The 23,429-nt window shown below is 38.4% G+C and overlaps 1 protein-coding gene across 6 annotated transcripts in view; it reads left to right on the forward strand.

The window, feature by feature from the left end:
• Nucleotides 1–23,429, forward strand: part of MTMR3 (myotubularin related protein 3) — a 129,365-nt gene that overhangs the window by 45,203 nt on the left and 60,733 nt on the right. For 5 of the 6 annotated variants that reach the window (XM_055146838.1, XM_055146836.1, XM_055146839.1 and 2 more), the window contains exons 2-5: nt 11,100–11,156; nt 18,744–18,818; nt 21,890–21,979; nt 22,314–22,430. In XM_055146838.1, coding sequence (XP_055002813.1) covers nt 18,816–18,818; nt 21,890–21,979; nt 22,314–22,430 — 210 coding nt within the window. In that variant the 5' untranslated portion in view covers nt 11,100–11,156; nt 18,744–18,815. The remainder of the gene's footprint in view (nt 1–11,099; nt 11,157–18,743; nt 18,819–21,889; nt 21,980–22,313; nt 22,431–23,429) is intronic. The other variant, XM_055146837.1, reaches the window with a different exon arrangement.

Genomic DNA, 23,429 nt, shown 5'->3' on the forward strand with positions numbered 1-23,429 from the left:
GTGATTTTAGAAGACGTTATAAGGAGTATAGTCTTGGATTCTCTTCAAGCCTGTGTTCTTGCTTGAGCATGTATCTCTCTGTATCTCTTTGCTTGCTTTTCAAGTCTGTGTTCTCCCTGATCACCTGTCTCTCTTTGCTTTTTCCACTTTGGAGAATCCCATGTTCTCTCTTGAACCTGTATTTTTCTTCCTCTCCACTCATGTCTTTGTAAGTTTCATTCAATAAAAACCATTTAAAAATGTAATCATTTACGAACAAGTGACAAAGGGTACTTGACACAATGAGTGATAAATACCAAGGAGAACCTCTAATTTTATGGCAGAATGAAACTAAAGAAAACCTATGCTAAATCAGTTCTTTGAAAAATATAGTAGGAAAACAAAATTGTGGCTCAGAGGTTGAACATAGAGTATATGCTTCACACGTGTGAGGCCCTGTGTTTGATCGCTGACAACATCAGAAAATTAGATCTTACTATCACTTTTATGCTTCATATCCTTATTTTGAAGCAATACTTGTATACTTGTTACCTTTTCAAAACACCCCCCCCAGTTTATGTAAAATCAACATTATATAGTTACCATTATTTCTGTTTGTGTGATTGCAGAAGTACTACAGTTGTTAATAAATGCCTGACTACTTCAGGAAGTTTTAACATATATTATTTAATATTATTTAATATTTAATATTATTTTATATTGGAAAATCTGGCAAGCTACTGAGAGTTTCCTGTCCACATGGGAGAGCCTAGCAAACTCCCTGTAACGTATTCATATGCCAAAACCAGTAACAATAATGTGTCTCATCCACCTGACCCTGAAAGAGCCTCCAATGGGGCACCGTTGGGAAGGACAAGTAAAAAGAGGCTTCTAAAATCTCAGGGCTAGGACGAATGGAGACGTTACTGAAACCACTCGAGAAAATTGATGATCAACGGGATGATGATGATGATGATGATGATGTGGCTTAATTATTGCCCCCCTCCCTGACAAAGTAGAATTATATTTTACAATGTTTTACTCTAGGTATTTGTAAATCTGCTCCCGGACCATAATGAACAGATAAGTGAAGTGGCTTCCAAAATTTAAGTTATTTTTGCATTTCAGAATTTGTCATACTTACATCTGCATAATGTTGCAAACAACAGACCTCTCATAGTAAATAGATGAAAGGTTCTATCCAATTATGGGAAGAAATTTCATATCACAGACTTAAAAATCTTGTTCTGAACTGAATACAACACCACACATTAAAATCACACATTGATTTAAGTCCAAGATTCTATTGCTACTTGTTAATTCAATATTTTAATTTGTATATAGTTAAAAAAGATCTTCCTGTCTCCTTTTTAGATAGTAATCATTTAAGATTAATTGGATAACTAAAGAATTTTGGTGAAGTTGACTGTGTACATATGAACAAATAACTTGCCCCCTTTCTTTCTAAAGATGAGGCATTCATCAGGAACTAAATATTTCAAAAAATTATTTTTGTAATGCAGGAAATTAAACTTAGGTCCTCACACACAGGTATTCTATCTTTGAGCTTTACCCCCAGACCCAAAACACCTCCCATTATTAAGATTCATAATTACTACAGTATAGTGTTGATGGAATCAAACTCTTAGGGAGAGTTTATCTTAAGCATTACAGACTTGATTTATTTTTAAATGTGGAAAACCATATGAAAATAAATGTCTAATAGCAGTTTGCAGCCTATTTCTACATTACTGAGAAGCCATCCTAAACACTACTTTAAAAAAGTATTATTTCTAATTATTTTGTCTTTTTGCTGCCTAAATTTTTTTTTGGAAAAAGTTCAAGATGTGGAGCATATCCATCTTGATTTCCTTTTTGATACCTTTAAATCTGGAAGTGCTTGCAAGCAGCTGGTAGACATGGAATATTTTCTTAGAGCATCAACTTTACATTACACTTAAAAGCAAAAATATGTTATCATTTTCAGTGGTTAATCCTCCCTCAGGTTCTCATAATTATTTAAATGGTTTCATCATTTTTTTAAAGGTGTGTTTTATTTATTTATTTATTTATTTATTTTTGCTTTATTGGGTCACACCCGGCAGTGCACAGGGGTTACTCCTGGTTCATGCCCTCAGTAATTAGTCCTGGCGGTGCTCAGGGGACCATATGGGATGCTGGGAATCGAACCCGGGTCGGGCCGTGTGCAAGGCAAATGCCCTACCCGCTCTGCTGTTGCTCCAGCCCCAGTATCATCATGTTTTGAAAAGGTCTGTTAAAACATGGTTATTTAGGCAATAAAATAAATGTACCTCTAATGTACAGAGTGTTTTTGAACGTTTAAATCATGTACCATTTTTATTCTGACAGGTCACATAAGCCTTACTAACCTCTTTCCTAGATAACACTACCAATAAAAGGCAGGTGGACTAGACAATTTAGCATCACTGCATTGCCAATATTTACATCTCTCTTTTGGTTCTTGGGCCACACGTGGCGGTGCTCAGGTGTGTTATCTCCCCTCAAGCCCCTCAGTTTTAACACACACACACACACACACACACACACACACACACACACTGCAGGGAGCTTAGGTATTGAGTTATTCCCATCACAATGATTCTGAGGCACACACCATTGGGAACTTGTAATCCTATACTGCTTTCCTCTTTCCTTTATGTCCTTGGCATGGTTTAACAATGTCCTTTTTGTATAGACACAGGAAGACAGTTGATGCTATGCTTTTGTAACACGGGAGTTAATTGACTCTGAATCATATTTACTCCTGGGCATCCATCATATTTTCTTGACTCAAGCCTCAGTTATCCTTACTTCCTAACACCCCCAAAAGGAGGATCCCAGTGAGGGACTTGGATGGACCCAGGGCAAGCAGTAAGCTACCCAGACATTGAAAAGGGGCAAGATAAGCACCTTAAGAAGTATAATAAGTTAAGAGCACAGTCATGGAACAAACTCTGTCATGACCCAAAAAGAAGTAACTGAATTAAGGACCCTGCTGGGGTTAGGAAAGACTAACCTGTCCTGAGGTCTGTAGTCTGGGATATATAATAGCGAGATGTCCCCAGCAAAAGCCACTATGTTTAAGCTTAGTAATTCTCTTAACTGTGTTTATACAAAATGACTAGAAATATTAGTAAGAAGTAAATTTAATATGATTGTTAAAAGGATACTGGTCAAGGAAAGGGGAAAGCAGTATACCCTTAGATGGAATTCTGCCCTTAGGTAGATCTCCTAGTAATCTAGAGTGCTGAATCCCAGATGAGATTTTGTCCTTGAGTTAATCTTTTATGAGAACTTTCCCTGAAGGAGGGACTTTACGTCTGTGTATTGTTATGATAATGTTCAACCCCACCTTCGTGTACCCCCCCACTCCTTTGTGATTTCTGCGTAACTATGCTGTAAGGATGAAATAAACGGTCACTGGTCACTGATTACTTAACCAGCCTGGGGCCCCATGCCTTCATTCCCCCATTCCTTTGTCTCTCCATCCCCAAAAGCTGGCCTTGAGAGATAGTTCTTGGCCACGAAATGCACCCAAAGCACCCACTATTTGAACTCACAGCTGACGTCCCTGGGTGGGCCTGGCTTTGGTTCAGGCGTTACTCCTAGTGGGCTTGGGGGTTGAACCCAGTCAGCTGTGTGCATGGCAAATGCCCTACCCATTGTACTATCACTCTGGCCCAATTTATACCATTTAAAGACTTAAAAACAGGATTTTGTGGACCTCTGTCATACCCAGATTGTGTAAAAAGATTTCAGATGTACACTAAAGTACACATGAAAGAATTTAACCTATGTCAAATTAAGTGAGAATAAAAATTCATAGTACAGCTTTCTGTAATTGTGGTTTAAAAATACTTATTAAACAATGGATGATGGATGAGTTTATCTGCTTAGATATTTGAAATATAACTTCATTCTGATTCTAAACAAAAAAGAATGCAAATGATTAACAGACAGCATTTCACCACATAAGGGGACAGATCAAAGGTGTGACCCTTAAATCAAAATAAAACAAAGCATAGTGGTAATTAGAATACTTGGAATGCCAGAAGAGCTCTGGGGATCTGGTTAGTAGAGAAAAGGCCAATCTGGTTATGGGAAATAACATACACGGTGGCAATGTATTTGGAATGAAGATAGAATGTACTGGGAAGGAAGAGTAATGTGAATGTATTTCATCTTGCCACATACTGTGGTGGTCCCTTGAGAATTAACTGAAAATGTATAGAGATAATGGTTAGTTTTGGTTGGCTTACCAGTTGAGTGATTTCTTTTAGTTTCAAGTGCCTGTGACAGAGATTTTTGTTTTACCAAAATCATATTTCTTTCTTACTAGGGATTTTGAAAGTTTAATTGAATAATGAAAACTTTTAAACCTTTCAGTCCTAAAGCTTTGTTCAACATGAAGATATGTAAAAACGTTGCATTTATGTTAACAAGAAAATTGGGATTTTAAATACACATGGATGTGCTCAAAACATTTATTCTGTGAATAGTAAATGGAAGACCCAGATTGTCATTTATATGTTTTTTTTTTTAATTCAGTAGATACCAACTGAGCATATTTCTTACTCATTAAAGTTTATCAGTGACTGTTGATTTGGAGATAATTAGTGCAATTGATGTTATATTCATATGTCTCCACTTTTAAGATGTTAACTTCTCAAAGTGGTAAAAGTAAGTTTCAGATCTACAGTTTATATTCAAAATAATTTACGTTCCAGATCTCTGCTTTCTCCTAAAAAGCTATATTATATTTCTCAATAACCTATAGTGTAAGGCACTTGAATCCAAATATTAAATAGGAAAATAACCTATATAGGAAATGGTGAGTCTAATAGAGCAGATAGAAATATAAGTTTAATGACACATGGCATAATGAAGTGGAGCTGTATTGAAAGTGAACAGTGAATTCTACAGAGAAGCATTCATAGTAAAATATTTTCAAACCTATAATTAAAGGCTACATGAGATTCATTCAAATGGTAAGAGAAACTTATGCTTGAAAATTTAAAAAGCATCTTAATATGGATGACTGGTGCAAGATGCGTATACATTTTCAAACCAGAAACATTGTAGTGAAACTGTCACTGATGGTATAGGATATTCCAGGTGATGTTAACTGACTAGAAATAATCCTCTCCCACCCCTCATGCCTTGGATCAAACTCCGGGTCTCATACGTGGAAAAAGTTTTTTTTTTTTTAAATTTTTATTAGTAAATCACCATGGGGTACAGTTACAAACTTACGAATTTTCATGTTTGTATTTGGTTTACATCCCTCCACCAGTGTCCATTCTCCTCCACCAATGTTCACGTGGAGACAGTTTTGATTTAAGTTCAGGTGTAGTTGTGGTTGTTCTTTCTTAGGTAATTAAGTTTTGAATAAATAAAACAACAAATGTTTGAGAACCAGTTTGTTAGACTAAATGATGGTAACACTCATCTAGAATAAAAAAGTGGAAATTGAGCATTTCAATGAGAACAGTGGGATTGCTTTCTGATTTTGTAATTGGATCGTCAAGTGATGTGAGCCTTGAAGATTTTGACCTCTACTGGGTTTACTGGGTTTATGATAGTATATTAAGAAAGAAGATATAACAGGATATGGGGGGGGGGGAGCTGATGATTGCGTAGGGCGTTTGGAATAGGAGGTACTAGCTTGATGCACAGAGGAGAGCTGACACTTTTTGTAGTCTGGGCTAATAAAAGTGGTTAGAATTGGGAGGTCTGTAGTGTTGGGGGAACCTTGAGAAAAGAGGTTTATCACTTGGTGAGGGAAGTGCTGGATACCATTAAAATGTGGCCCTGGTTAGACTGACCTACCTTTGAATGACTTTAGATACAAAGAATATAGAGAATTAAGTGGGCTGGAGCGATAGCACACCTGTAGGGCATTTGCCTTTCATGCGGCCGACCCGTGTTCGATTCCTCCGCCGCTCTCGGAGAGCCTGGCAAGCTACCGAGAGTATCGCGCCTGCACGGCAGAGCCTGGCAAGCTACCCGTGGCATATCGGGTATGCCAAAAACAGTATCAATAAGCCTCTCAATGAGAGACGTTACTGGTGCTTGCTCGAACAGATCGATGAGCAACGGGATGACAGTGACATAGAGAATTAAGAGGCTGAAAATTAGCCTGAGTGTCATAACAATTTCTAGAAATAAGGGATATGTTATAGTATGCAATGCAAGTATTATTCAAATCGCTGAATTTACTAGGGACTGCACATCAGGTTGCACACACACTTGACAGTACTCACACATTTGGCCATAATGCTCACTGAGATTTGCACTTTGTGTTTGCACATGTGCATGCTGTAGTTCCTGCTCTTGAGACACACAAAGTATGATTGTGCTTGCTGCTGTGCTCGCACAAGTGCTTGCCAGAGATTGCACTTCCTGGCACAGTGATCATATATGTCTTTTTAGTGTTCCTCTCCAGGAGTGGCACCCATTTTTGTGTGCTCACACACCCCTAGCTGTAGTAGGACCAGAAAGTGTAGTTTTGGGATTATAGACAGCATAGCTGCCAGCCTCAAGCAGCAGAGCCCGCCAGACCACATTCAGCAAATGTGGCACACTGGACACACACTCCCTTTTCTCTCCTGCTCCACCCGCTGTTCTTACATGCAATGGACACACTCCTCTCCTTTTTCTTTTCTTTTCTTTTCTTTTCTTTTCTTTTCTTTTCTTTTCTTTTCTTTTCTTTTCTTTTCTTTTCTTTTCTTTTCTTTTCTTTTCTTTTCCTTTCTTTTCTTTTTTTTTTTTGCCTTTTGGGTCACACCTGGCAAATGCTCAGGAGTTACTCTGACTCTGCACTCAGGAATCACTCCTGGTGGTGCTCAGGGGACCATATGGGATGCTGGGAATCGAACCCGGGTCGGCCGTGTGCAAGGCAAACGCCCTACCCGCTGTGCTATCGCTCTAGCCCCTCCTCTCTTTTTTCTTTCACTTCTAGATGCATGCACATTACCATCCCCCCTCCCACATGTATATATCACTAAAGAATGTACCATTTAATGAAATTACAAAATTATGTAGGATCTGTTCCTCATTAGGTACTGAAACAGCTTTTACTTGTTATGGTGAACATTATTGTAAGTGTTGATTCAAGAGACAGTAGTGAAAGGGTCTGTGGTACAGAACTATGATGATAATATGGAGTTTAGCTAATGGTCTCTGACAACATACTGGACTTTTCTTATTTAAGGAGAAGATAGTTGGGTTTTGCTTAGGAAATGATAAACTTATAACTCCTTATCTATGTCTTGCAGCTGGCAGAGGAAGAGAGTACACTGATCATGAATTTGTGTCTAGATCCCCTAGAACTTACAGACTTAGTGCATTCAAAAGCTGTAGAAAGACAAGTAATATTCTTTTATTTAAATTTTTTTGGGGATTGTAATTCACATCCAGCTAAAACATGGATGTGTTTTACATTTTTACATTTACTGCAATTTTTTAAACTTTTCCACAGCATGATACTAATAAGGAAAGATAAATCATCCTGATGCTGTTCAGACCTTTTAGAATATTAGTTTACACTAAAACTTCAGTTCTTGGGGCTGGAGTGATAGCACAGCGGGTAGGGCGTTTGCCTTGCACGCGGCCGACCTGGGTTCGAATCCCAGCATCCCATATGGTCCCCTGAGCACCGCCAGGGGTGATTCCTGAGTGCATGAGCCAGGAGTGACCCCTGTGCATCGCCGGGTGTGACCCAAAAAGCAAAAAAAAAACAAAAACAAAAACAAAACTTCAGTTCTGTAAATGTAGGTGCTTAATTTTATTTATGCTGCATTCCTAGTACCTAGAGCAGAGCCTATGACCCCGAAATATTTGTCAAATATATGAACCACCATCACCATGTACTTAATAAAGATAAATAGTGATTTAAGAAAAACTATTCTTATTTGTGTTTTTATATACAACTGACTTCAGAAACAAAAGCTTTGGAAAAGAAAGCTAAGATTTGGATTCCCACTCATGGGGTATAGACCATCCACATTAGTATGACTCAGTTGGTAAATTTCTGAGTTTCAATTAGTTTTTGTGATTAAATCATCTCTGGGATAATCCTATCCAACATACCACAGAATTCTAGTTTGGGAAGATTGTATCATCTGAGAAGTTTTTGGTCATAAGTGAAGAACCGTTATGAGACTGAAAAACCTAACCCAGATAATGGCAGTTTAAAACCCTCTCTTATTATGTAATGTCTGAATTACTTTACATTGTCTTCACACTCAAGCCTTGCTGGGAATCTTTCTTAATATAAAACATACAGCCCAAAAGAATAGTTTTTACTTCCCAAAACAAAATTTTGCTTAAAATTAATTTAAAAGGTTATTAGTGCTGCCTCTTTAAATTATGTGGTTATTGTTTTAAGTTTTTCAAAAATAACTTTGGGCTTTTGGGCCAGGCCTAGCTCAGGCATTACTGCTGGCAGTGATGGGGGTACACATTTGGTACCTTAACTCCTGTACTATCTCTCCAGCCCCTAGACTTTTTTTTTTTTTTTAATATCCATTGTTCTTTAAAAATAAAATGTCCTAGACCCAAAATGTGCTGCTTTAGGACTTTCCTTGTACATTTTAGGAGACCTGGTCTCTTAAGTGTCTTTTTCCTAAAGCATTGGGTTCAATCAGGTTAGTTTCTGTAGTTTTGGGTTCTTTGGGTACAAAAATGGTCCAGTTTGTGTTTCTTTGCCCATGTTGAAGCAGGTGTGGTAGATGGTGTATAGATGAAATATTCCATGTAGGTATTCATTTGTTCTTGGCCTCAGGCCCCTCATTCCTCTTAGTTCATTACTTTATATCTTTCAGAGAGGGATTTTGTTGTGGGTTTCCCTCGCCAGTGAAGCTGTTATAACCAATATTAAATTATTTACTAGATATACTATGGCTGAAGTGATAGCACAGCGGGTAGGGCGTTTGCCTTGCACGCAGCCGACCCGGGTTTGATTCCTCTGCCCCTCTCAGAGAGCCCAGCAAGCTACCGAGAGTATCTGGCCTCATGGCAGGGCCTGGCAAGCTACCCGTGGCGTATTGGATATGCCAAAAATAGTAACAACAAACCTCACAATGGAGACGTAACTGGTGCCCGCTCGAGCAAATCGATGAGCAATGGGATGACAGTAATACAGTGATACTAGAGATACTAATTGATTTATTTAATTTAGAGTTTTCTATTATATATGTGTATATATATATATATGTATATATCTCCATTGTATGAGTGCACAATTGTTAGAATTTTGCCTCACATTTCAGATAATTCCTAAAAGATTCATTCATCCTCTCTTGGAGATGGAATTTAAGGATGACCATAAGATAATTTTTCTCTTATCCCACTCTTTGGCAGATTATTAGTACTTAATATGTTTAAGAATCCCATATAGTTGGACACATTAGGTAATTCCTTGGATTTAATCATCTTACATCCTACTTTTCCAAACATCCAAGGTCACACCAACATAACTGCTTTTATTCTGTGAGATATACATAACTGGATGCCTGGGATGTGTTGTGGGAATGTTGCTTGTGGCAACAGAAGAGGAGCTTTCTTTCAGGCTCACTTCTGTTTCCTGACAGATAGGGGTTGGAATTCTCTCTGGCACCATCTCTTGACCACTAGAGGTCGCTGGGTGGTCAGATGGGTGTGAATAATTAAAAAAATTGTTGGCAGTGTTTCACAATGATACACCTGTTTATAATCAAGTAGTTTGTAGTTATTAAAAATAAGAGCTGTTGCCCTTATTAAGTATTGATGCCATACTTAACTTTTCTTGTTGAGTGTGGTGTTTGATTCATCTTTTTTAAAATTCATCATTTGACCATAATTTAAAAAAATTTTTTTTGGCTTTTTTGGGTCATGCCTGGCAAATATCAGGGGTTACTCCTGGCTTTGCACTCAGGAATTACTCCTGGCGGTGCTTGGGGGACCAAATGGAATGCCAGGAATTGAACCAGGTCGGCCATGAGTAATGTAAACACCTACCTGCTATACTACCACACCAATCCCAAAACTTCTTTATTTATTGAGTTTTGGCCCATAGTCAACTGTGCTCAAAGCTTATTCCTGGTTCTGTGCTGAGACCTGGTTGGCTGTGTGCAGCGCAAGCACCCTACTCGCTAGCCCCAAGATGTTCTTTTAATCCTATAGTATGATTCATAGATAATGTACCTCTTATATAAATTTTGTTGGAATGATCAGGAATCATACATATTTGGTTGATCACTGGAGATTTCACACTTGATTGTGGTGCTTGCATATATATTCATGAGTTTTTTTTTATTCTTTAGCTATGGTGCCTACGCATATTTGGTTGCAGAGCATTGGAAATTGTACATACTGTTTTAGCAGCTGGTATCTCAAACTGACTACCCCCTGATTGTTCTTTGGCATATAGTGAACCACACTCTTGCATATAGGAATTTTACCAATGAGCTGTAACCATGCCCTATGATATAATTAAAAATATTTGATAATCTTACTATAGTACAAAAAAATGGCAAAAAAATTGTAATATGTATTCAGTAAAACACTTATTATAAAATGATGAAGCATTTATTTACTGTTGAGTGTTTAGCATCCCTTACATGGTTCTTACTCAGTTAAGTTTCTGGAGGTTATGGAAATACGATTTTGACTGACTATATGGAATACCAGGTATTGAACCTGGGTCAACCTTATGCCAAGTCAGTGGCTTACCTGCTGTACATCTCCTTGGCCCCGTTCTTAGCTTTTTAAAGACTACTGCTTTTTCCTCTAGTGACAGAGGTTTACCCGAGAAGCCTTCAGAAATGATGCTTTATTGAGAGAAACTTTTAGATGGTATCTATCTTATGTCCTGGAAAGTTCAGTTTTATAGTATTCTACAGTCTGCAGTCCTGTTTTGGCTTCTTTGGACCCATTCAGTGTAGTTCTAAAATATGTGGTAGATGAAACAGTCCACATAGTAACTAACAATGAAGAAGAAATAGAGGATAGCCACGGCATTCAAACTTGGGAGAGAAAAAGACTTAATGGGATAACAGAAGTGGTTTAACTTGATAGGGTATTTGTCATTGTAAAATGACTGTTTTTTTCTTTTGCAGATTTTCTTGTGAAACCTTTGTTGTTGTTGAAAAAGTTTCTGGGGCATACGTCATTTGGTAAGAGTGCTTTATTCTCCGCACTATTCCTTCTGTGCTGTTTGAGGAGGCAAAAACTAATTTGCAGGTTAAATAGGGGGCTCTGTTTGTCCATGTACTTAACATCTAGATAAGTTTTTGTATGTGCTCTTTAATGTCTTTAAGTATTGTGCTTTTGTCTAGCTATCAGACCTGGTTTTTTGGTATATATTTTGTACATAATTATATAGGATATAATATAGAATACTTTATCTAAAAATTATGTTCAAGACTAAATGAGCTGTAGTCCTAATATCTTGTCTATAAAGGATTTTCCTTGGGCATGGGGAGATTGCACTAGTGATAGAATATATGTGTGGGGTCTTGAGTTTTATCTCAGGACCCCTTGAGCATTGATGCTTCCTGCTCCAGCCAGGTTTGAGCAACACCACTCTCTCCTTTGGCTTTGGCTCCTTTCCAGAAATGGGAAAAAGTCCTTAATAGCATGAAGTTCATGTAAATTGAAACTTGATTCTTTTTAATTTTTTTTGTATTTCTATGGAAATCCTTAAATAGACAAAGCAACCTTGAGGTGGGATAAAGAAGATGGGTTTTAAAGTGAATTGGACATTTTCCAGAGGCTGACATGGTAACATGTTTATTATGTTGACACGGTGCACCACAGTCGTCTTCTTTCATAAAGTTCACAGGCTTTTTTTGTTTCCTTTTCCTGAATGATTCCGAAGGTCCACATGTTCTTTCAGGAGTCGGTCATACTCTTTTGAAAGTCTGTCTGATTGCACCTTCATTGTTATCACATCAGTTTGAGCCTTAGAAAGGGCATCTGATGTCTTCTTTAACTCCATTTGTAGTCTTTCCTGGTCTTCTAAGAGTTTTCTGTTTTCTTCTTCCAAAAGGCTGTCCTCCTCCCTGCCACTGTTTTTCAAGATCTTTAAAAGTTTTGATGAGCTTTGATTAATAATAATATTTTACTTAATCAGGTAATGATAGTGACCAGGTACTTCAAAATAATAGTTAGCTGATGATATTTGTCCACAAAGAGATTAGGTGTGGATAGATGATCAGAATTAGCCACTACTTGTGTAGAGGCTGTGAAAGGACAAATAAAACCATGAACCTGACCCTTGATGGGATTTTTAAGCCTGATGATATTATGGTTTACTCCAGACAGCTATAGCAATAGTTAGATTAGTGTGCTTTCTGCACCTGTTGCACTGTTTTTGTTGGTACGTGTGTTAATACATAATTATAAGCAATCTATTTTTTCAAGTTCATCTAGTAAAAGAGTTTACATATATTTGCATAAGTACTATAGCACTGAACTGAAACATATTTTTCAACAATGTGGAATTCTTAACTTAGTTAATGTAGAATACATTTTTTAAAAACAGTGTTTCTCATTACTGTGAGTTACTGATTTATACAAATTTTACCTCAAATGTGCATATGCTGGTGTCACAATTTCTGAGCTGTTTCTGTATTCTGAAAACTAAGTATTAAAAGTTGTTTTTCCATTAAAAAAAATAAAAAATAAAAGAAGATGGGGTTTTGTTGTTTATTGTTGTTTTGGGGCACACGTGGCTTACTCCTGGCTCTACTCACATGCAAGGCAAACACACTACCTGCTGTACTGTTGCTCTGGCCCCGTATTCCATATGCATTTTAATAGTGTTTGGTCCATGTCTTTTTAAAAAAGTGCAATGGGAATTTTCATGAGGACTACATTTAATCTGTACAGTGCTTTGGGTAGGCTGATCATGTTAACAGTGTTAATCATCCTTCCAGCCCATGAACAGGGGATGCATTTCCATGTCCTTGTGTATATTTCTTTTAATAGTGGTTTATAATAATCTTTGTAAAGTCTCTTGTCTCCCTTTGAACTCATGACATTATGCTTGCAAGACAGTTGTTCTAAGCCACTAAACCTTTACTCTATCATACCCTGGGTCCTGGAGCTACTCCCAGTGATGGTTGGCCTGGTGGTATCTACCAGTTTGATGGTTGGGCTTGGTTAGTATTTAATGTGCTACCAGGCAAACCACTGTTTTGCCCCAAGGCCACCATGACGACAGTTGTTAGTGCTGGGGTGACTAGGATAGGGTTTGGATGGGGGTGGGAGGGTAGATGGAACATATGGTGCTAAGGAGCAAACTCAGGGTTTTGCACATGCTAGACATTTCTACTGCTTGATTCCTGAATTTGAAAACCAGTGGTTGGTTATATGAGAAATTATTTTTGTTCTTCTGAAATATATAACTGAACTAATAGGTAAAAAGTCATGATGTCTGAAAGCCTTTTTTTCAGATGGTTTAGGAAAAAGTGTATGTGTCCACATATGTAAATAAAAAGAGATTAGTGATTTGAAATGAAAATTCAAAATTATTTGTAATGAAATATCATGACTTAAAACATACTTATTTGGCCAGGTTGTGGTTTCTTGGTAGTACTGCATGGCTTGTCTTGAGGTGTGGGCATGATACCCAGCACCACAGAAGAAATAAAAAGTGCTTATTCTTATATGTCACTAACTGTGTACTGTATATCTTTAAGTCTCATGTAGTCTTTGTCTCTTTCATGTAGCTATTCAAGTTTTGTATATGAAGAAGCTCAAAAAGATTAGTATGGATTAGTATATAGTATATGAGAACTTGTAGTTGCCTTCAGACACATTTGCTCTATAGACAGTCAAGATTTTTAATAAACTGACTTCATTATACTTTTATTTATTTATTTATTTATTTGTTTGTTTGTTTATTTTTTTCTTTTTGGGTCACACCTGGCAATGCACAGGGGTTACTCTGGCTCTGCACTCACGAATTACTCCTGGCAGTGCTCAGGGGACCATATGGGATGCTGGGATTCGAACCCGGGTTGGCCGCGTGCAAGGCACACGCCCTACCCGCTGTGCTATCACTCCAGCCCCCTGACTTCATTATACTTTTATAAATGTTTTTTAGGGTGCCTGGTTCAATTCCTGGCACCCTATATGGTATTCAAAGTACCACTTGGGGTCCAGAAGCATCACTGCAGATTGCAGATCTCTTTCAAGATTTATTTATGAGTCTCAGGATCATGACCGGTTAATGAGCTGATATGGTGCCAGAGGCAGTTCATGAGCATGACTGCTAGGCTCCTGGAAAGGTGGGGGGAGGTCACCCATTCCTGACTCTGTGAGAACCTGGAGATTTTGTTCACAAAACCCACATTCCTGAGATTTTCAGCAGATTCATTCATAGATGAAGCTCCTCCGAGCCTGAGGAGTCTGGCTGTGAGCATGGTGGCATTTGGGTTATGGAGGTTTTCGGCTGCTAGGACATCCCCCCTCCCCGCCTGGAGTGCTCCTGATTTGAGACTCAGTCTGGCGTTGGGTCTGGAGGCATCTTTAAGCTTGCTGATCACTTTCAAGATTTACTTATGAGTCTCAGAACTGGTTTTCTGAGTCAAAACTTGGATTATCTAAAAAAAAAATAGGCAGGGGGGCCACATCTGTGGTGCTCAAAGCTTACTCATGCCTTTCAATTCAGGACTTACTCCTGACGGGGTCGGAGGAGCCACATGGGGTAATGGGAACTGAACCTGACTCTCTTCAGACCCTGATGTTTTTTTTTTTTTTTTGGGGGGGGTGGTCACACCCAGCGACACTCCAGGGTTGCTCCTGGCTCTGCACTCAGGAGTTGTTCCGGGCAGTGCTTGGTGGACCATATGGGATGCTGGGATTGAACATGGTTGGCTGCATGCAAAGCAAAAGCCCTACCCATTGTACTATTGCTCCTGCCCCCAGACCCTGAGTTTTAAAAATTTTTATTTCATTTTGCAATTTTTCTGGCTTTGGGCCAGTGCTTAAGGGGTTGCTCCTGGCTCAGTGCTAAGGGATCACTTCTGGTTGTGCTTGGGGAGGGCTGACGAAAACGTGCTTGGGGTTGATTCCAGACCTTTCGCATGTAAAACATGTGCTTTAGCCTGTAGACCTTTCTCTGTGGCCCTTATTTTTAAAGTGCTGTAATGTAGGTCATAGTAGTTTACATGTTTGTTTTTTTAAAAAATTTTTTTGGCTTTTGGGCTACACCTGGCAGTACTCACAGAATATTCCTGACTCTTCATTCAGGAATCAGTCCTGGTGAGGTTCAGGGGACCCTGTGGGATTCCTGGGATTGAGCAAGCCCAGGTTGGCTGCAATGCAGGACAAGTGCCCTCTGCGCTGTGCTCTCTCTGGCTCTGAAATGTTTGTTTTGATATATAAAATCATAACACCTTCATCACCAGACTTTGGCTCTTTAAGTTAGTTCTGAAATAACTGGGGTTTTGAGGTAGAAGGAATTCTTCTGTGTTAAAACTGCTCAAATGTATTAAAATAGAGGAATTTGTTTACTAAATAGCCACTTACTGGTCTTCCAAGTTAGGATTCTTGTTCCTGTTTCATAGAAACTTTATATTCTATCTATGCTTTGATCTATCTCTTTATATATTTCAGATGTATATCAAAAAGGTAAACTCCTAAAATAAGCACCAACCCTTCTATAACCATAAGTATAGTCAGTTATATAAAAAATTTAACAGTTGCCTGAATATCGTAATATATTTAGTATGTGGTCAGTTTCCCCCAAGATGTTTCAGCTTATTTTTATACTTTTTTTGTTTTTTTAATTATTATTTAATTTTTTTTAAATTGATAGACTTGGAGATAGACCATTACAAAGCTGTTCATAATTGGGTTTCAGTCACAGTGATCCAGCACCCATCCCTCCACTAATGTACATTTCCCACCACCAATGTTCCTTTTCCCTATCACCATCCTCCAACACCCCATTCCCCACTTTCCTTCTTGATCTCCTTTTCCTTTTATGCATTATGGTTTGCAGTACAGGTGCTAAGAGGTCATGGTGTTTGTTCAGGGTATTCGGTATTTTTATCAGGACAGTAAGGCTGGAGTAGATTTTCAATTGGGTAGCAGCTTTGGGGTGTGGATGTGACTGCCAGTGCTTTCAGGAGTATTGGGAAGTGGGAGGATGTAGCCTTATCCCAACTCCGAGAAAGCCTGGAGATTACAGTCACAAAACCTGCATACCTGAATTTTCAGCAGATTATATCTTGGTGAGGTCTGTCCTGAGAGGTAGAGTGAGGCCAAAGGTATGGTGGCGATTTTGGATTGTGGAAGCAAGCAGCTGCCAAGGACTCTGCTTGATGGGCTCCAGGATGACCTACCCCACTCAGATTTACCCCGGTCTGTTTAGCCATGTGCAGGCCCAAGATTAAACTGTGGCTTTTGATATCTTTCGAGATTTATTTGTGGGTCTCTGAAATAAGGCCAGTTAATGAGCTTATATAGCTGAGCCAGAGATGGTTTGTGGGCGTGGCTCCCACATACCTAACTTGACCGTTTAATTTCTTGGTAAACTTGCTCCCAAGTTGTTGGGGTCTGGCCAAACGCACAGCAGCAATTCTGGGTATCAGGAAGCATGAAGGCACCATCAGGCTGCTGATGCACCTGCCCGCAGGTAAAAGCCACCTCATCTAAATGAACAAATCTTTGTTCTACCTATCCCCAAAACATGATTTATATATATTGGGGTGGGAGGGTAACTAGGAAATGAACTCAGGACTTCGTGCATGCACTGTCCCACATCACCCACTCTCAATATGTTTAGCAACACCAGCTACTTCACATTAATTATCTGTTTGCTTCTGGTGCAGAAGATAGGTAATAAAATTTAGCATCATATCACCCTGTCCCCAGCTCTCTCTCCCAAATTTTGAACAGTTTTTGGAATACAGTAGGTATTAAGTAAATATTTATTTACTGAATTAAATGTAAAATAAATGAAATAACTTGCTGTGGCTCCCCTGCCCAGTAAGCCTTATAGTCTTGTTTTGTGGTCTCCCATTAATGAGATATTTATTTATTAAATATATTTATATTCATTAAATTTATTATGCTTTATATTTATAAATATTTAATGTTTATATAAATATTTATTTACGAGATTTACTTATTCACCTGTTGACCCCCTTGCAATATCCTGTGGCCACAGGCACCTGTGGCCCCTAGTTGAGAAACGGTGAGTTAAAGGTTTGTGACCTCATGCCATTCCTTTGCTGCAGTGATGCAGAGCTCCATGTAGGGCTCTGTGTTCTGGAGCCCTGCAGCTACTTTGATGTCCTTTATTCTTTCACATGACTCTTTTAATTTTTCCCTTTGGGTATTAAGTCACAGAAGCCCTAAAGTATACTATATTCAGGGAAGTTTAGCAGGTAAATGCTGACATGTCGTGTAGCTTATCTACTTAAAAAGACACAGCTTACTGAAAATGGTAGCCTGTATTTTGAGTTTTTAAGTTGTAGACTCTTGTTATTTTAAAAGCATTGGCATATTTTATGTGCTTTTTCAAATGAGCACAGACTATTAAAAGGGTCGGTAAGGTATTTTCTTCCCTCTTTTGCACGTTAAGCCAGTTTGATTCCCACCAATATATCCATTTTTTTGGATGGTGGGGAGGGACACACCTGGGTACTTAGGGGTTACTCTTGGCTTTACACTCAGGACTCTCTCCTAGTAGTGCTTTCAGGAATCTGTCTGGTGCCAGGGATTGAATCTGGGTCTGTCACTTTCCAGGGAAGTGCCTTACCTGCTGTACTATCTCCCTAGCCCCTCGTCCATTTTGAATTGTTGGATAACCATACAAACATCTTAAAATATTGAAAACTATTTTTTTTTGTTTTTTTTTTTTTTTTTTGCTTTTTGGGTCACACCCAGCGATGCTCAGGGGTTACTCCTGGCTTTGCACTCAGGAATTACTCCTGGCGGTGCTTGGGGGACCATATGGGATGCCGGGGATCGAACCCGGGTCGGCCGCGTGCAAGGCAAACGCCCTACCCGCTGTGCTATCGCTCTGGCCCCTGAAAACTATTTTTGCATTTGCTGTTGGTTTTGTTATTACTATTATTTTCATCCAAGGCTTAAAACTTTTTTGTATTTCCATCACTATTGGAAGCATAAGTCTTAATTATTATTTTTAATTTTGATCTTTGTTTTTTGGGCCATTTTTTGTGTTCAAGACAGTCTTCTGGCTTTGTGCTTAGGGATCACTTCTGGAGGGCTTGGGGGACCATATGTGGTGCTGGGGATTGAACCTGGGTCAGCTGCATACAAGGCGGAAGCCACCTTACATAGTACTTTTTCCAGCTCTTTTGTTACTTTTTTTTGCCAAAATGAATTAAGACCAGGAGTCTTTTTCACAAAGAAAAACATTTGGAATTTCAATTTGACTAGTACAGATGGATGGGTCATATTTTCATATTTTCTTTTTTTTCTTTTTGAGTCATACCCAGCAATGCACAGAGGTTACTCCTGGCTCTGCACTCAGGAATTACCTCTGGCAATGCTCGGGGGATCATATGGGATGCTGGGAATCGAACCCGGGTCGGCTGCATGCAAGGCAAACACCCTACCCACTTTGCTATCGCTCCAGCCCCACTTTTTTTTTAATGCTAACTCATGTCAACTCTTCAAGCCCGTGTATATTTATTTCCTTCTAAAAGCATATAGCCAGATAGAAAGGAAATGATTGCCAATTTTGTCACTAACCTCCCACTCCTCCCCCCCCTTTCCAGGCATAAAAGAAAAATTTTGCTAGACACTGAAGAAGGGACGGGGATCTCTCCTCCTGATCTGGGCTTCCTGTCATGGTAAGTACAAGTTTTATTTGAAAAAAAAAAATTGGATTTGAACTCTAATTCTGACAATTACATGAACATTAGTGAGTACAGTCTCGTTTTAATTTTTGTAAGAAATAATATTGCTGGGGCTGGAGTGATAGTCCAGTTGGGAAGGCTTTTGCCTTGCATGTGGTTGACCCAGGTTTGATCCCTGGCATCCCACATGGTCCCCTGAGCACTGTCAGGAGTAACCCCTGAGCATTGCCGTATGTGACCCAAAAAGACCAAAAAAAAAAAAAACAAACCCACAACCTTTTACTGAAATTTCTTGTTTTGTTGTTGTTGACTTATAATAATAGTATTTTTACTTTTATTGGCTTTACTTCTGTATTAGTTATTATTTCCTTTTTAGAGAGATAGTAAATGGAGTCAAGACTGAAACGCATGATTCTTGGATCCATCTTTTATTTCTCTCTCCATCTCCTTTTTTACTCTCCTCTTAGTTCCCCCTTCACAGTTATAAATTTACCTTTCCTGATGAAGCACTTAACCTATCTTCCTCAATTCCTTTTAGGTAGTATTACTGTCCAAATGAAGCTAAGACAGCTTTGAATTTACATTTTTGGCAAAAAGAGGACATTTAAGTGACCTGTGGATCATTTAGGGTCCAGTGTAGGCAGGGAAAATGGAGCCGTGAGCCAACCATATTTCTGTCAATCCAGAGAGTATGTGCTTGAAGGCTTAAAAAAATAAATGATCCTCTGTAATATTGTCCTGCTCTATCTTGTGGAGTTTCCAGACTGTTTTGTGCTGGTGCAGAAAGAAGGAATTGAAAAGGCCACGTTAATTTCAAGCTTCATTAGGGACATGGATGGAAAATTCTTTACAGAATTAGAATAAAACAAAGCAGAAAAACTACTTGTGCAGAAACGTGATATTAAAAAAGGAATACAGGGGTTAGAGCAATAGAACAGCTGTTAGGGTATTTGTCTTGCATGCAGCCGACTCATCCAGGTTCAATCACAGGCATTCCAAATATGGTCCCCCGAGCACTGTCAGTGTACTAAGTGTAGAGCCAGGAGTGACCCCTAAGCATCTCCAGGAGTGGCCCCAAACCAAAAAATAAATTACAAAATTAAAAAAAATAAGTAGAAAGTTAGCTGCTTATCTCTTAAAACTGGGCTAGTTTTTTTTGTTCATCAGCATTACAACTTTCTGATGTATCCTATATCCAAGCACCAATGAATCTCAATTGTTATTTATGTAACCTATATTTTGGTTTCCCACAGAGTTTTTATTTTATTTTTATTTATTTATTTTTTTTGCTTTTTGGGTCACACCCGGCAATGCACAGGGGTTACTCCTGGCTCATGCACTCAGGAATTACCCCTGGCGGTACTCAGGGGACCATGTGCGATGCTGGGATCCGAACCCGGGTCGGCCGCGTGCAAGGCAAACGCCCTACCCGCTGTGCTATCACTCCAGCCCCCACCCCACAGAGTTTTTAAAGAATGAAAAATATTTTCATTCATAATGAATGAAAACAGTATTTTCAAAAAAGGTCAGGGACCTTTGAGGTGGTTCAACAAATTGGTGCGTGTATTTTGTTTTAAGAGATTATTCTTTATTGTATTCCATGTAGTTAATAACAAAGTGACCCTGTTCTAATGCTGCTGGGGTCTCTGGTGACCTGCAAGCTCCTTGTTTACTTCTGAGGCTTTTGTGTGTAGTTGTTGGAAAGCAGTATAACCATGCTTCTTTTTTTTTTTTTATGGGGCAATTTGTAACACATTTCCAGCAATATTTATTTCCAATTCTACCACCACAATCCACTACTGTATTCCTTTCTAGTTAGCGTCTATATATTACATATATATAGTTGGACTTAAGATACATCTTTCTGCTTTGCTATTTCAAAATGAATCAAAACATTTTTCCAAATACTGATTTATTGCACTATTAGTTTTTATTTTACATGTTAGTTATGTTATTGCTACTACTTTTAAGAGTGCCATGATACGAATAAATGCTTTGTAATATAATGCAGAGTAAACTAGGAATAATGGTTCACATGTTTTCAGTTTGAGAAATTCAGTTTAAAAAATAAAGTTTTTTTTTGTTTTTTTGGTCCAAACCTGGTGATGCTCAGGACTTTTTAGCTCTGTGCTCAGGGATCACTCGTGGTGGGGCTTGAGGGATCATATGGAGTGCTAGAGATCAAACCTGGGTCAGCTAGTGCCCTACCAAATGTACTATCGCTCTGGCCCCAAATATATTTTTGTTGTGAGGTCAACAGCTCGTGCTGCCCCAGGCTGCTCTTGGCTCTGGGTTTAGTGGTTGTTTCCAATGGTGTTTGGGAGACCATGTGATTGCAGGAGCTTTACCAGGGTCAGCATGTGCAAGGCAAGCTCCTTAACCACTTTCCTAGCTCTCTGGCCCTAAACTTTTTTTTTTATACAAAAAATAACTATATATTTTTATTTATTTTTTTATCAGTGAATCACCGTGAGGTAGTTACAGACTTACAAACTTTTGTGCTTGCATTTCAGTCATACAGTGATTGAGTACCCATCCCTCCACCAGTGTCTAGCCCAAAACTTAATTTGAAATAAATTCCATTTATTATAACATTTTATTCTTAACTAATTCAATTTTTTTTAACAAATAATAATTTAATGTGATAAATTAGAGACAAAAATCCCACTATAAGTTTTTCTTGCAAGTAATACACTAACATTATTGCTTAACTAAGTTATTGCTTAATTAAATGGGGGCCATCTGTATGTTCCTTGACTAGAGAGGGGCCTAATAAATTGGCTTCTAAGCAGTTTGGGGAATCAGTATTCCTTGGAACTGGGGAGATTGCTCACAGGGCTAGTGTTCGTTCATGCTTTGCATGTGGCAGGCCCACATTTGATTTCTGGTAATACATAGTACCCTGAGTACTGGGTCAATTCCCCCAATTTTTTTTTCCTGCTTATTCACTTCGATCATTAGACTCTCATTTTGATTCTTCTAAACATGGTAAATCAGTTATAAATGACTAGAACTTTGCAAATTATTTGAAGTCATTGGTTTCTGTTTTTTTGTTTATTTTTCAGGATGAAGAGACTCGACACAGCCTTGAATGTATCCAGGCTAATCAGATTTTTCCCAGGAAGCAGCTGATCCGGGAGGATGATAATCTTCAGGTAATTATAAGACAATTTTGAGTATAAAATAAGTATTTGACAACACAGACAGTAACAGTGTAGCAGAGTTAATGAATTCCAAACCAATATAGTACTTAGAAACTCTCTCCTTTTAGAAAAAGATTGACATACTGAGAAGTCACTGTTTCAGATTATTGTATTTTTGTCAAATACTTCAATAGTCTAGAATTTGAGTAAGTAGGAATCTTGAATCATGGGCGTATGTATATATTCTTTCTTCTTAGGTCTGTTACCCACTTATACATGTTTTTACCTGTTAAGATTTTGCTTAACTGCTTGAGAACACTAAAGGGTTTCTTCTTCCATTTTTAAGGTTCCTTTTCTTGAACTTCATGGAGAAAGCACAGAGTATGTGGGCCGAGCTGAGGATGCCATTATCGCCCTTTCTAATTATAGACTTCACATCAAGTTCAAGGAGTCTCTCGTTAATGTAAGTAATTACTAACTTTTATCTTTCTAAAATAAGAGAATGAAAGTTGAAAAACTTGTTAATGCTTTTGAATAGAGGGGTGTCATACAGAGTTTAGTGAAAATATTGTACGTTCTTCTTTTCTTAATTAATTAATTAATTAAGTTTTTTGCTTTTTGGGTCACACCCGGCAATGCACAGGGGTCATTCCTGGCTCATGCACTCAGGAATTACCCCTGGCGGTGCTCAGGGGACCATATGGGATGCTGGGATTCGAACCCGGGTCGGCCGCGTGCAAGGCAAACGCCCTACCCGCTGTGCTACCACTCCAGCCCCCTTTCTCACTTAATTTAACAAGTAGGAAATACTAGCTAGGCAGAAATTCTTATGTTTGATTTGAAATGCTATATGCAGTTGTCAGTGGACATGTCTATTTTTTAGTAACATTGATTTGCACTTGGTAATGCTGTATTATTAAGCTTTAAGGGTACAAAGGTTGTATAGGCTTTTGTTCCTCAATCTTTACTAGTTACCGATTACCTTAGTTGAAATAATTTCCTGAACCTTAATATAAAATCAGGAGTTTTCTTTGACTCTGTGGAGACTCATTATAGGATGAAGTTACTCTAATGGCATGTCATTAATATAAGAATAGATATTAAGTGCAATATTTGTTTGCATAATGGACTATATTACTGAATAAAATGGGCTATATTACTGAAGAAAAGGAAGGCTTTAATTCTCAAAGGTAGATTTACCTTTTTCAGTTATGAGGGTACTCTTCAGTGTGGGTTCCTTCAGTGCATAGCCATTGTTAATAATTTTTATTGAAATGACAAAACCTCAAAAGTTTATGTACTTTCACCAAATGTATACCTCTACACTTATTATTGTGACTTTTTTTTTGCACTTTGGTTCTTCCATATAGAATTAATGACATAAGTGCTTATGTAAAATAGCTAGCCTTTCACATTTCATGTTATTTTTGGGAGGGTTCAGGTTTGGACCATAACTGGAGAT

The sequence above is a fragment of the Sorex araneus genome, chromosome 9 (genome assembly GCF_027595985.1).
Source record: "Sorex araneus isolate mSorAra2 chromosome 9, mSorAra2.pri, whole genome shotgun sequence".
Lineage (NCBI taxonomy): Eukaryota > Metazoa > Chordata > Mammalia > Eulipotyphla > Soricidae > Sorex > Sorex araneus.